We start from the raw sequence: 11,679 nt of genomic DNA on the forward strand, positions 1-11,679 counted from the left end.
TAGCTAGCCCCATATCATACCAAATCAACACCCCATGCCAAGCACCACAAAATCCATCATTTTCTTCTGGCATAAAGACCGGCATGGCATCATGTTGCCTGATGATTGTATTCACTGTTGAATGAAAATCAGAGTAGCGACAAACTACTTGTAGTCTCTGTAGTAGCCTTGCCCTTGCTGTTCTGTGAAACATGCACGCGCACGTGTCCTTGTCTAGATCGATGAGTCTAGAATGATTCTGTTGGTCCGATATGAGTGAGTGTCATCATAGGAATTTTACTTTATGTAGATCTACTTACTTAGTCTTTACTTTAGATCTACACGTCTGTACTAGATGTAGTGACTGCATGCATGCACCAAAGGCAAAGAACAATCTCGAACGATAGCATTGCAAAACGCAGCCTCATCGAGGTCACTCTCGTAAGATAGGATCGGAGGCATAGTGCACTACGAGTAGATCTACGAGATCTACGAACCTACATTTACAAAGACAGACTGTGTCACTGTCAGTGGAACCATGTGCGCTGTCACATGTCATCGGGTGCCAATATGCAATGCAACTGCAAGAGCTTTTCTGGAACATTCAGTGGACTGACGACTGATCGTGCAGCGCGCTAGCGTGGTACTGGAGCATGCAGTCGATGGTATAAAAGGCCACGTTCGACTAGGTGATGGCCATCATTCTGAGTTTGTTCTCGCTTCCAGCAGTGAATCAAGTCTCTTGTGTCCGATAACGCTCGAAAGCAATCATGCCTAAGTACGTACTGACCTACTTCAATGCCCGTGCTCGTGCTGAGCTAAGCAGATTGGCTCTGGTGTACGCTGGGGCTGACTGGGAGGACAAACGAGTGCAGGGAGAAACCTGGCAAGAACTCAAACCAAGTACGTCCAGTTGTTCATGATTTTTTGTTCTTGTGTTTATCATTGTAGGTCTAGATATCTACAGCCTTACAGCTACAGGTAGAGATCGGTTATCATGGTTATAACGACTTAACTTAACGTTGGCGCATGGCGTTTTGTAAAAGTGTGATTTGATCACGCTATCACTACACCCTACAGTAAAACTCCCCAAATCCGGGTAGTTACCAGGTTACTAGGTTACTAGGTTGGGGCGGGCACTGTACGTGTAGTCTCGGAACATACGTACTTACTGAATGCAAGTAAACAGTGTTTATGCCAATCAATAGTTTCTGGGCCGCTTTTTCGTTGAGATGCCAATTTGTGTGACTCTATAGATGGGTCAGAAAGGTGCCCTGTATACGGATGTGCCCGGACTAGGGACGTCCGGATCTGGGGAGTTTATTGTACATGGGGTAGTATGTAAGTGATAACTTCACGACTTGGTCATGATGACATAGATGTATGAAAACAGGTACAGTATGCACCATACTGGCATACATGTACATGTAAATTAATGGCATTCCAAAACCTGTAAAGTACAAAATAGCAAGAACCTGTATCTACTCTGTGACCAAACTGCTATGTACATCATAACCCAAGTGTGTGCAACTCTGATCTCCGAGTGCCCTACGCGGAGCACTGCCTTGCTGGCGCGTAGTGAAAATGACAATCCAGCTGCCTTGATTTGAGTTTTCCTACGGTTTAGCCTCAACAATTTCACGTGCAGCCTTCAAAGGCAATGCCTGTGCGTGATGCGTCAGGTACAAGCCATCCGAAGTCTCAGAGGACTCGAAAAGCAGATTTGGAATCAGGAAACCGTAGCAGATCAATAATGCCGCAATGCCCCACAGTCCGTGGCTACGTAATGCAGGCAGCGCGCCGCGCCAGACCCCATATGCAGAGTTGCATACTCTTGGGGTTATGTCTATCATGAAGATCCGTGGTGTCTATCATGGCGTTGATGAATCCCTTCCGTTCGTATCATTATAATTATTTTACCTGTGTTGTGGCAGTCACTTAGACACTATAGACCACTCTCAAATATCTTTCTTCGTGTTTTCTGTGTTGGTGTCACTGTTTCTGTGTGAAGACTCGCAGCTAAAATTTCTGCCGGAACTGAGTGTGGAGGGAGGTTACAGACTGAGTGAAAGCACTGTCATGGCTCAGTACATTGCCGACAAGCATAGTAAGTCTCATCTCAAATACGGTGCCACGTATCAGAGCGTCAGCAGAGCATTTGTGGTATTTGTTGGATGCCTTTGTAGTTCACAGTCATATTGGTGCAGTTTGGATGTGTCAAAACCTTTAGAATTTAGGGTTCGGAATTAATGGGGGAGTCGTGGTGGAGCCGTATCCCAGAACAACTTCCGAAGCACAGTGCATGCACTCTGTGAAGCCTTGTGACCCCAGTGTGGGACAACCCTGCGTTCACCTGCCATCGGATATGCTGCTGTGTTCTATGCTGCTGTCTCTACTTGATAGCAAGTAATAGCATCCAATGAATAATTATGGCCGAGAGTCTTCAATTTTATCGATACTATTCTTTCTCGTGTCTGTGTGCATCAGACTTTGGTGGATCGAATGCAGAAGAGAGAGGTCTGGTTTGCATGATTGTAAAACATCTTGATGACCTATTTACGAACATTGTCAAGGCCCACTTTGAAAAAGACGAGGCGAAAAAGGTAAGAATACAATGCATTTTGAGAAGTTTCTCAGATTTTTTCCGTGTACGTGTAGCATGACCGTCTGTTTCAAAGGAATACAATTACGGACCCGCACAAGAGCTTTCTAAGTATGTCTGTTGTGTTCCCTTCCACACACGATCTATAGTCAGTTTCAAAAAGATTAGCAATCCTGGCGATCGCCCGGGGAGTTTGCCGTCTTACCGTATGAGCGCTCGAGCGCTGCCTGGAAAAACTCACTGTGAACTCGAAGAAATATTCCGCGCGAAAGCATGAAAAATGACAACTCACTGACGCCGGTACTCGTACATGTTTGTCTGGTTTACAACAAACAAGTTCTTCCTTGTATCGATATGGAGTCAGAGAGGACATGTCGAAAGTGTGGTAAATTTTGACGAGCGGGATGAGTCCCAATTCGTTTTGTGACCAAATAGATTCTTTGAGCTGCCGCGGATTTACTCTCACGATGTGACGAAAACGGCATCGACACCGACTCATTCCCAAGGCCTTGATGTGGCAAAGCTATCCGTGTGACTCCGACGACATTTCGAGAAAAGCAGACGCCTGTGAAAGCTGATAGAAGACGGCATTGACTCCTAAATTCAAATAAATTGGCGATCTTCAAATACTAAAATAATTCTCAAACAGAAATCGATCGATCGATGTACCGGTGTATTCAACAACACGTAGCTACAGTGCAATGACTTCCGTGTTCACTCACACGGTTTCAGTGTTGTGTGTGTTCACAACTTCACATGGCGTGAGCCAGTCAAGTGTCAGTCAGTTCGGCACGAAACGCGAGCTCCAACAACAAGTCGTTTGGCGCAGCCACCTTCTTTGTCTTGTACCAGCGTGATCACCAAAACAATGAAAAAATGAAGAAAGCATGTTTGACTTGAAGATTTGTTGAGATTTGAACTCACGACTTCATGGTCAGCAGACAGCATTCATAACCACAAGGCCAAAAAGGAAGGGATAAATCGTGGGTTTTGATAACAAATCGATACTGGCTTCCAGGGCAAATTATAAACCATGGGAAAAGGCCGGAAACCTGGCCGAAATTCTAACTCCTTAACGGTTGGTCCAATTGTTCCGAAACCTTCACAGAACAATTTGCCGTGCCCTAACAAGGCATTTTATGTACTTTGTTGTCCAAATTTCCCTTATCTTCATACTTTTTAAGACCCAAGCTTGATTGCTAATCTTTTTGAAACAGACTGTAGCTTAGCAGCTTTCTGACATTCCGCAGATTAACTCCTGTCCATCATGCATGAATATGAATAGAGTCGTAGCTGTGGGCCATGTCTCAGAAATTGGCCTTTTTTACTGAAGACTGATGTGAATCTCAATCAGATCATTTGTCTAGAGCCATCAAGAGGATTTAGGAAAATGGATAGGGCTACTTCAATGGACCAAAACAAATGATGTTTCTGACTGGTACCATCTTATCCTACTGTCTTTTCTTTTGTGCCATCTTTGTCCTTACCTTGCTAGGCCGAACTTGTCACTGAGCTTGGAGAGAAGCACATCCCCAACACGTTGACGAACCTTGAACAGATTGCTAAGGCCAATGACAAAGGCGTGCTTGTCGGTGACAAAGTAAGCAAGGCCCAGAGGAATTGTTTATGGTGTTCCGGCGCTTCCGTCTTGTTGTTTGTATGACAGAGACGGGTGTGCAGGGCTCAACTGCTGTATGGCTGGCTGAGAGGACGGTGCATCTCTGCTGGACTTGTTTAAGATCTAGCCATTTGGTCAAGCTTTATGTGTGGACTTTATTGTGTGATGTTATCTGTAGCGCTGATTAATGCTATTGCCGCCCTGTGTTCTCTTTGTCACCTTTGTGCAGATCACAACAGCAGACCTTCAACTGCACAACGTTGCTTTCATGTTGCTTGGGAAAAAGGACACCGCTTTGGATGCTTATCCAGCCCTCAAGGCGATTAACGCGAAAGTCATTGCAGTGCCAAGCATTGCTGCCTGGCTGGGGAGCCGCCCGGAGAGCCAGTTCTAGGCTGTCCATGTATCTGCTTTGAGTTGGTTGACCGGCTGCATGCTCTTGAACGCGTTGCGGCCTTGCTTGCAGAATCTATCTTATATCCATTGCCAGCTAGTTTGCTATTCTGGCTATCGTTGATTCCTAAAAAAATATTCAATGCGTATAGTCACAGGAGAAGTGTGTCCACCGCAAAGAATGCTCAACGAACAGTACATTTAATTTTATACTGTACTTGTTTACTTTCTTGCAGGCTGCTAAACACTGATATCTTTTGTAGCGCACTGGTTATACTCAATTACTAATACATGTACACAATTGTGTACATCACATGTTACTCCGAATGATTCCTCGTCTGGTGGCTGGAGAGAGACCGATGAAGAATTTTTTCAAGAATCCTGATGGTGGGAGACGGTGAAGGCCGAATATCAAAACGGGTGTGAAGTTAACCCGGTCTGAGGCCCATCCTGATGGCTGGTGTATTCAGCCAGGTCGCTACAGTATTTGTTCGGGGGGGGGGGGGGGGGGAGGGGGCACGAAAGCGAAGTAATGAAGGTTCACTTAGTTATGGTAGGTTACAACGCAGCCCATTGTAGATTCACCAGCACTACGGGGAGAAAACCAATGCATGCTACCAAGTACCAACCAATGCATGCTACCAACCAATGCATGCTACCAACCAGCGCATGCTACCAAGAGGCAAGAGTCCATATTATAAGTAACAAAAAAAATTAGTTATAACGGTTATGATAGTATCATGCCGAAAAAGGTAGTTCAGTCCCATCACCATGAATCACTGCCTCACTCTCGATCAGATAGTCCGGTCACGTCAGCATGGCCATAATGGCTGAGTCAGGGCAGGGAGTCGTCAAATACCAGGGAGTCGTCAAATACTTTGACGACTCCCTGAGTCAGGGAGCCCGGAAAACTTTCACGACTTCCTGCCCCCCCCCCCCCCCCCCGGCTTTGAGTAGGCCCCGCCGGCTTATGCTAGCATTCACATCTAGCATATTTAGCACTTTCTGGAAACTAGCATTGCGATAGCATAATCCGGCAAGTTTTGCAGAAAACTATTTTGGCGACAACTGTAGACGCGGGCGCTATACTAGCGCGACAACACGTTCCCCCCGCGGCCAACGTGTTTTTTTCATGTAAATAAAAAGTAATAATTATTGGATTAAATAGGCCAAAGAGTTGAAAGCTGACCTGTTTCCGTGGACTGTCATAGGTTCTCACTTCTTGTCAGCGAACAGTCAGTTGCAAGTAAGTAAGTTGTTCTCTGAGTCCTGTTTCTCTCCATTACCGACAGGCGACATGTCCCAGAAATACATCTTGAACTACTTTAACGGGCGTGGGCGAGGAGAGATTTGCAGGCTAGCGCTCGTGTACGCGGAGGCTGACTGGGAAGACAAGCGTATTCCATTCGACGAGTGGCCAGCTGTGAAGCCAAGTATGACCCGATAATTAATGCCTTCTTCGGCCCTGAAGATTATACTTTAGCTTTAGTTATAGTATGAATGAACTAGCTACTTAGCGCCCCGGCAGTCCGAAACTTCTCCACATACAGTAGTGCAGTAGACTACTGTACTAATACTAGTAGTCTAGTAACTACTCAGTCTCTGTCATGTTTGATAATGAAAGCTCCGAATCTGTACAGTATTATGATGGTAAAGCCTAGGAAAACCCACCCTTGGGGTGGGGGCTTTCTTCTAAGTTAGTTGTTCATGTACTGACTGTGTAGCTCATACGGAGGTTATGCAAATGATGGCATGGTGGTGAGCAAGGGGATTTTCTTTTGCGGGCAACTGCATTTCCTGTGTGAACGCATACTTGTTGCAAGTGGCTTGCATGTAGTGATAAGCAAGTATAATGTACAGTGTGAGTCGGCAGATTCCCTTATGTGAGCTAAGTACAGCATGGTATAATGTGTGAGCCAGCAGCTTTGCCGTAGTGCCCCACGCTGTGCCCGTGCTTCAGCTTTGCCAGTTGCCACTCCACAGCGAGCATGTTAGCTGATGATGTAATCACATGACCTCTATACAGGTCGTCCCTCGTTAATACATAATCTCTGGGACTTGAGAAATGTTATGTATTAACGGGGTTTATGTACTAAACGGAAGTGTACATAACTTCCTTGTGTACCAGAATTTTTCACTTTTTTCCACTTTTCTGAGTGTTTCTTGCTACCAAGACCGGGGAGTGAGATATTCTTGATTCCCTCGATATAACATAAACATTATGTTATAACGGTCACAGGCAGCGAAGATTCTACAGTTTACGTGATACATGTCCAACCGGGCCTGTACAGTCACTCGGAAAAACAGAGCTTTGTCGGTTTGCGATGTGCGCTCTGATTTCTGAGCTAATTGCGTCCACAAATAGAAACTCTGAGAACACGATGTGCCTCCACTGGAAGGTCAAAGACCTACAAATTATGTACTATTGAGGTAGGCGGCATGCGGGTACGGAGAAATGTTATGTACTAACGGGGTTTATGTACTAACGAATTATGTACTAACCGACAAATTTTGTATGGAAGTGACCACGTTTCGTCCGGGACTTGAGATTTCTTATGTACTAACGGGGTTTATGTACTAACCGGACTCGTATTAACGGGGGACGACCTGTATATGGGATTGGTGGAATGCTAGCACTGTACATGATTGTACAGTTGCGCTCACTGAAATCCGACCCAAAGTGCAAAGCTGGCGCCCTCGACCAGTTCCGTTTATATCATTGTATGTGTACATGTGTACGTCCAGCCGCATTCGTTCCACTTCCAGGGCGTCAAGGGCCGTGGAAGTTGAGGGCGCCAGGTTTGTACGTTGGATCGGATTTCAGTGAGCGCAACTGTACTTGTAGAAATATTCTGTAACATCAAATTCAATGCTCACGACCACATATCCATCTCCATGTGTGCTGTATTTCAGCTACACAGCTCTCCTTTCTCCCCGCCTTGCTAACTAATGATGGCAAGTTTGAACTCAGCGAGAGCACAGTGATCCCGCAGTATATAGCTGAGACATGTGGTAAGTGAGAGGCATAGCTAGAGTGGTACAAGCATAATAGTGCATGCTTTCCTCTATGCCATCACCTACTCCGTACCCTCTATCTCTGCAACTACTGCAGTATAATCATAGATGCTTATTGCTTGTGCCCGGGATACTACTTGTCATACTTGAAGCTCTGTATCTCACAGTCATGAGAGATGATGGTTGGCACTGGAATGTAACACATAAAATGTGAAATGATTTGTTATACCTTAGAAGACAGATGGCAGAAGACAGAGTACCCACTTCTTGTGTTCCTTTTGAAAATGATACCGAGTAGACCTCCCACTCCTGAGCACCGTGGTGCCCAGCACTCCCTGAAGAAACAACTACCGGGTACTGTAACACGGTGTGCCTTGGTTATGACACCGCTGGCTTACTGTGAGATAATTTAGTTTATTTCTGTTAGTATCATTAGGGGATTCCATGGGGATGGTACCGGGAAACCTGTCATACATGTATTACTTGAAATATAGGAAGGTGCTTTCTTTTTGCTGGGATCAAAGTTGCCCTGTAGCCTACACCCTGAGAAGTCATGAATTTGCATAGAAATAGATACAAAGGCTTGAAAGTGATATTCTAGGCCAGTTGCATACCATTAGTATGGACTGTAAAGCATGTTATTATAACGAGTCGCAAATAATAACGATTGTCCGAATTTCATTGGTTAGCGCGAAGATACGTTGACGATCTTGCCGTCTTGAGGCATATCCGAACACAAGGGACGTAACACATGTGAGGCATTACAGCCGCAACAGAACTTATAACGGAGAAATGTCACCCGTTGTATTTACATGTGTTACAGTATGTAGTCAGCAGTGTTGTGTGTCCTGCACACTGATGTTGACTGTGTGTCCTGTACACTGATGTTGACTGTGTGTCCTGCACACTCATGTTGACTGCTGTTGTTGCAGGCTTCGGTGGAGCCAATGCAGAGGAAAGGTCCCGTATTGCAATGATTGTCAAGTACATGGATGATCTATTCGCAAAGATTGCAAAGGCTCATTTTGAAAAGAATGAAGATACGAAGGTAAAATGTTTTAATGGATGTTGCTCTAGATATTTTTTTGCAGCTTTGCAAGAAGCTATTCACAGGGAAGGTTCGCCCTAAAATCAAAAGTTCAGTACTTAAAGTCGAATGGTGATCGCCTCAAGAAGCTGCAATGCTCCATTTGCCCGATATTCCCAATTGAATTTGCATGCCTCCATGGCGGACCCCATGGCAAGGTTATCTAGAGTTGCACGCTCTTGGGAGCCCTGCTACTGTGTGTAAGCGCTATAACACATTTACATACTGTGTACAAGTGCGGCCTAAAACTTACATACTTGAAGTAGGTATGGTAAATTCCCACCCACTTGTGGATATGCTACATATAATAATTGTGTGTGCATCTATGTGCTGTGTATGTGTGTATGTATGGTGTGTATGTGTGTGTGTACTGTGTGTGTGCGTGTGTGTTTGCGTGTGTGTATGTGCGTGCGTACGCGTGTGTGTCCGTATGTGTGCGTGTGTGTCCGTATGTGTGTGTGTGTGTGTGTGTGTGTGTGTGTGTGTGTGTGTGTGTGTGTGTGCATGCATGTGTGCGTGCGTGTGTGTGTGTGTATGTGTACTGTGTGTATGCTTGCGGGAACAGGCTGAGCTCACCAAGGATTTGCAAGAAAAGCAAATTCCCCCGGTGTTCAAGAATCTGGAAAAGCTTGGCAAGGACAATGGCAACGATGTGTTTGTTGGATCCGGGGTACGTGATTGGCTGGTAAAAATGCTATTAAGGAAGTGTTCACCATTCCCATGTCCAGGCATCCAGGGGGCTTAGCCTGTTGTGCTTTGGGTACCAAAGTAGCGTTGTTGATCTTGTTTCGAGAAAGTTCGTGGTAGGCGGGCCGCTGGTGGTATGTACGACTCTGCTGAACACACACTGTGGCTATCCACGACATTTTTCCAGTTTAAATCTACGTAAGTGTTGCAGTAACACGTCCACGTGAAACTGGAGTCACCGCATCTGTATCAGTACAGCCATGCTTGGTGATAGTGTATGAGTTGGCTCATCATTAGTTGGAAACTTTATGTCACTGGGTTTGCAAGTTGCTTTGATGCGGTTATTTTTAGTTTTGTTTGTAATTGCTATATCATGAAACGTACAATCGTGAGCTATCTCATTACGGTGGAGGACGGAAGATGCAGGCAGAGCGTATCATCGGCCTACATGACATTTCACTATGATTTTATTATTAGATCGTTTCATACCGGCTGAGCACTGTATGGTTCAGTCTAGAGGCTGCAAGCTAAGCATGTTGATTGCATAGACATGCATCCAGTGTTGTACTCTTTGACCATAGTGACACTATTGTCACTAGGGTATGCGGGTGCTCTCTTTTGCATTCCTGTACTTGTACATGCTCGTATTACATGTACATGTACATGTGTATGTGTGAGTACTGAGTATGTATGCATGTTATGGATGCATGCGTGCATGCGCCGGGATACCGTTTGATTATGTACGCGGGGGAATGTGGTTACTTTCTTTTTGCTTCTACAGATAACTGTGGCTGATCTACTGCTGCAGAATATCGTGTATGTCGTCACGAGTGAGAAACTGAACTGTAACATTCTGGAGGAGTACCCAACCCTGAAGGGTGTTTACGAGAAAGTGGTAGCTGTTCCCGCCATCAAAGGCTGGCTGGATACACGACCAGACACACCATTTTAACTTGTGTTTCTGTGGCTGCTCGTAATCCAAGTCGTATCAAGATCTTTGCTGATGGTTTGAGTTATATTCTGTTCCGCTAGCAAGTGACATTGGTTTTTGTCACATTCAAAAAGATTTTTGTAACAATTTGACCCGGAATGTTGTTGCTGGGTTGATACAAGCATCACATGTGTGACTGGGAGTACATGTATGTGTGTGTGGGGGGGGGGGGGTGTTGCTATGTCTAATTATTTAGCGTGTTCGCTATCATCGCTTCATTGTTGGGCACTGATGATGTGGAAGTGTGTGTTATTACGGTATGTGCGTGAGAGGGAGGGGGGGGGGGGGGGGCTGGGGACTAAGGCTGCGGCCCACATGGAAGTTCTGACGTCGCAGCAACGAGGCTGTACGGGGATTTACAACTGCTCCCTGCATGCTGCGGGGTACCGTATTTTCCCCAATAAACGTACGAATTGTAGCACATGTTGAGTGTGGGTCAAAACATATAAAAGGACTTGTCTCTAATAATAGTACATGCCGGAATGATGTGATGGGCATAACTGGGGTACAGGTACCAGGGTCCACCTTACTTCGGTTTTCTTACCGTTTATTACTTTTGTGTATTTCTACACTGTTTATTACCATGGTTGAAGTGTATTTACAGCCTTGCACTTACTGTACTAGTATCATTATCAGGAGTTGTTTGCCACAGTGACACAACCCAGGCAATCAATCTTTCCAGAATCAATAAAAGTACACGTCTCCAATACGAGTACAGTCTCCTATAGTAATACAGGTCTGACCACCTTTGAAAAATAAAAGTGCTGTACATTTATTGGGGATAATACGGACCGGTAAGCAGTCGTGGCTTTTCCTTGCTGCCTGAATGCGGCTTTAGGTAGATGTAGCAAATAATTATTTTGAAATGATGCCTCTTTTGCTTGCTACCTGTCAGCGTCTCAGTACTCACAGAGTCAGTAGTGGAAAAATGCATGCCTACATGTATGGCGTGTGCAATGGACTGTCTATGGAGTGTGGTGTCACTATGGACGTGAGCTCGAGAGTAGAGCTGCGCGAAGAAGAGGTAGATCGCGGGGCGCTAGCGCGCTCAGTACGGCACTACGTCTACGTGGTGCGGAGCTAGCTATGTACCAGGGAGTCGTAAAATACCGGTATTTTACGACTCCCTGGAGTAGACTGTACCGCGTACCGGGATATGGTCATGACGTCACATCATAAATCTCGATCGCACACGTTTTTTTTAGTTTCCATGACAAGCATCTCTTGTCACATGGCAACAGCAATTCGAAGTGCGGACTTTTCAAAATGTTCTGTGGGAGAAGTGGTTGTTCGACTTCTTTCCCCTC

The 11,679-nt window shown here is 45.4% G+C and overlaps 1 protein-coding gene across 1 annotated transcript; it reads left to right on the forward strand.

The window, feature by feature from the left end:
• The first annotated feature begins 658 nt into the window (after positions 1–658).
• Positions 659–10,464, forward strand: LOC135810418 (uncharacterized). Its single transcript, XM_065323912.1, has 10 exons — positions 659–882; positions 1,991–2,086; positions 2,467–2,582; positions 4,077–4,181; positions 4,429–4,590; positions 5,761–6,025; positions 7,506–7,604; positions 8,540–8,655; positions 9,260–9,364; positions 10,163–10,464. Exons 1-10 carry the CDS (start codon positions 750–752, stop codon positions 10,331–10,333), a joined length of 1,368 nt encoding a protein of 455 aa, XP_065179984.1. The 5' UTR covers positions 659–749; the 3' UTR covers positions 10,334–10,464.
• Positions 10,465–11,679: the final 1,215 nt, after the last annotated feature.

This window comes from Sycon ciliatum, chromosome 2 (assembly GCF_964019385.1).
Source record: "Sycon ciliatum chromosome 2, ocSycCili1.1, whole genome shotgun sequence".
NCBI classification, from domain to species: domain Eukaryota; kingdom Metazoa; phylum Porifera; class Calcarea; order Leucosolenida; family Sycettidae; genus Sycon; species Sycon ciliatum.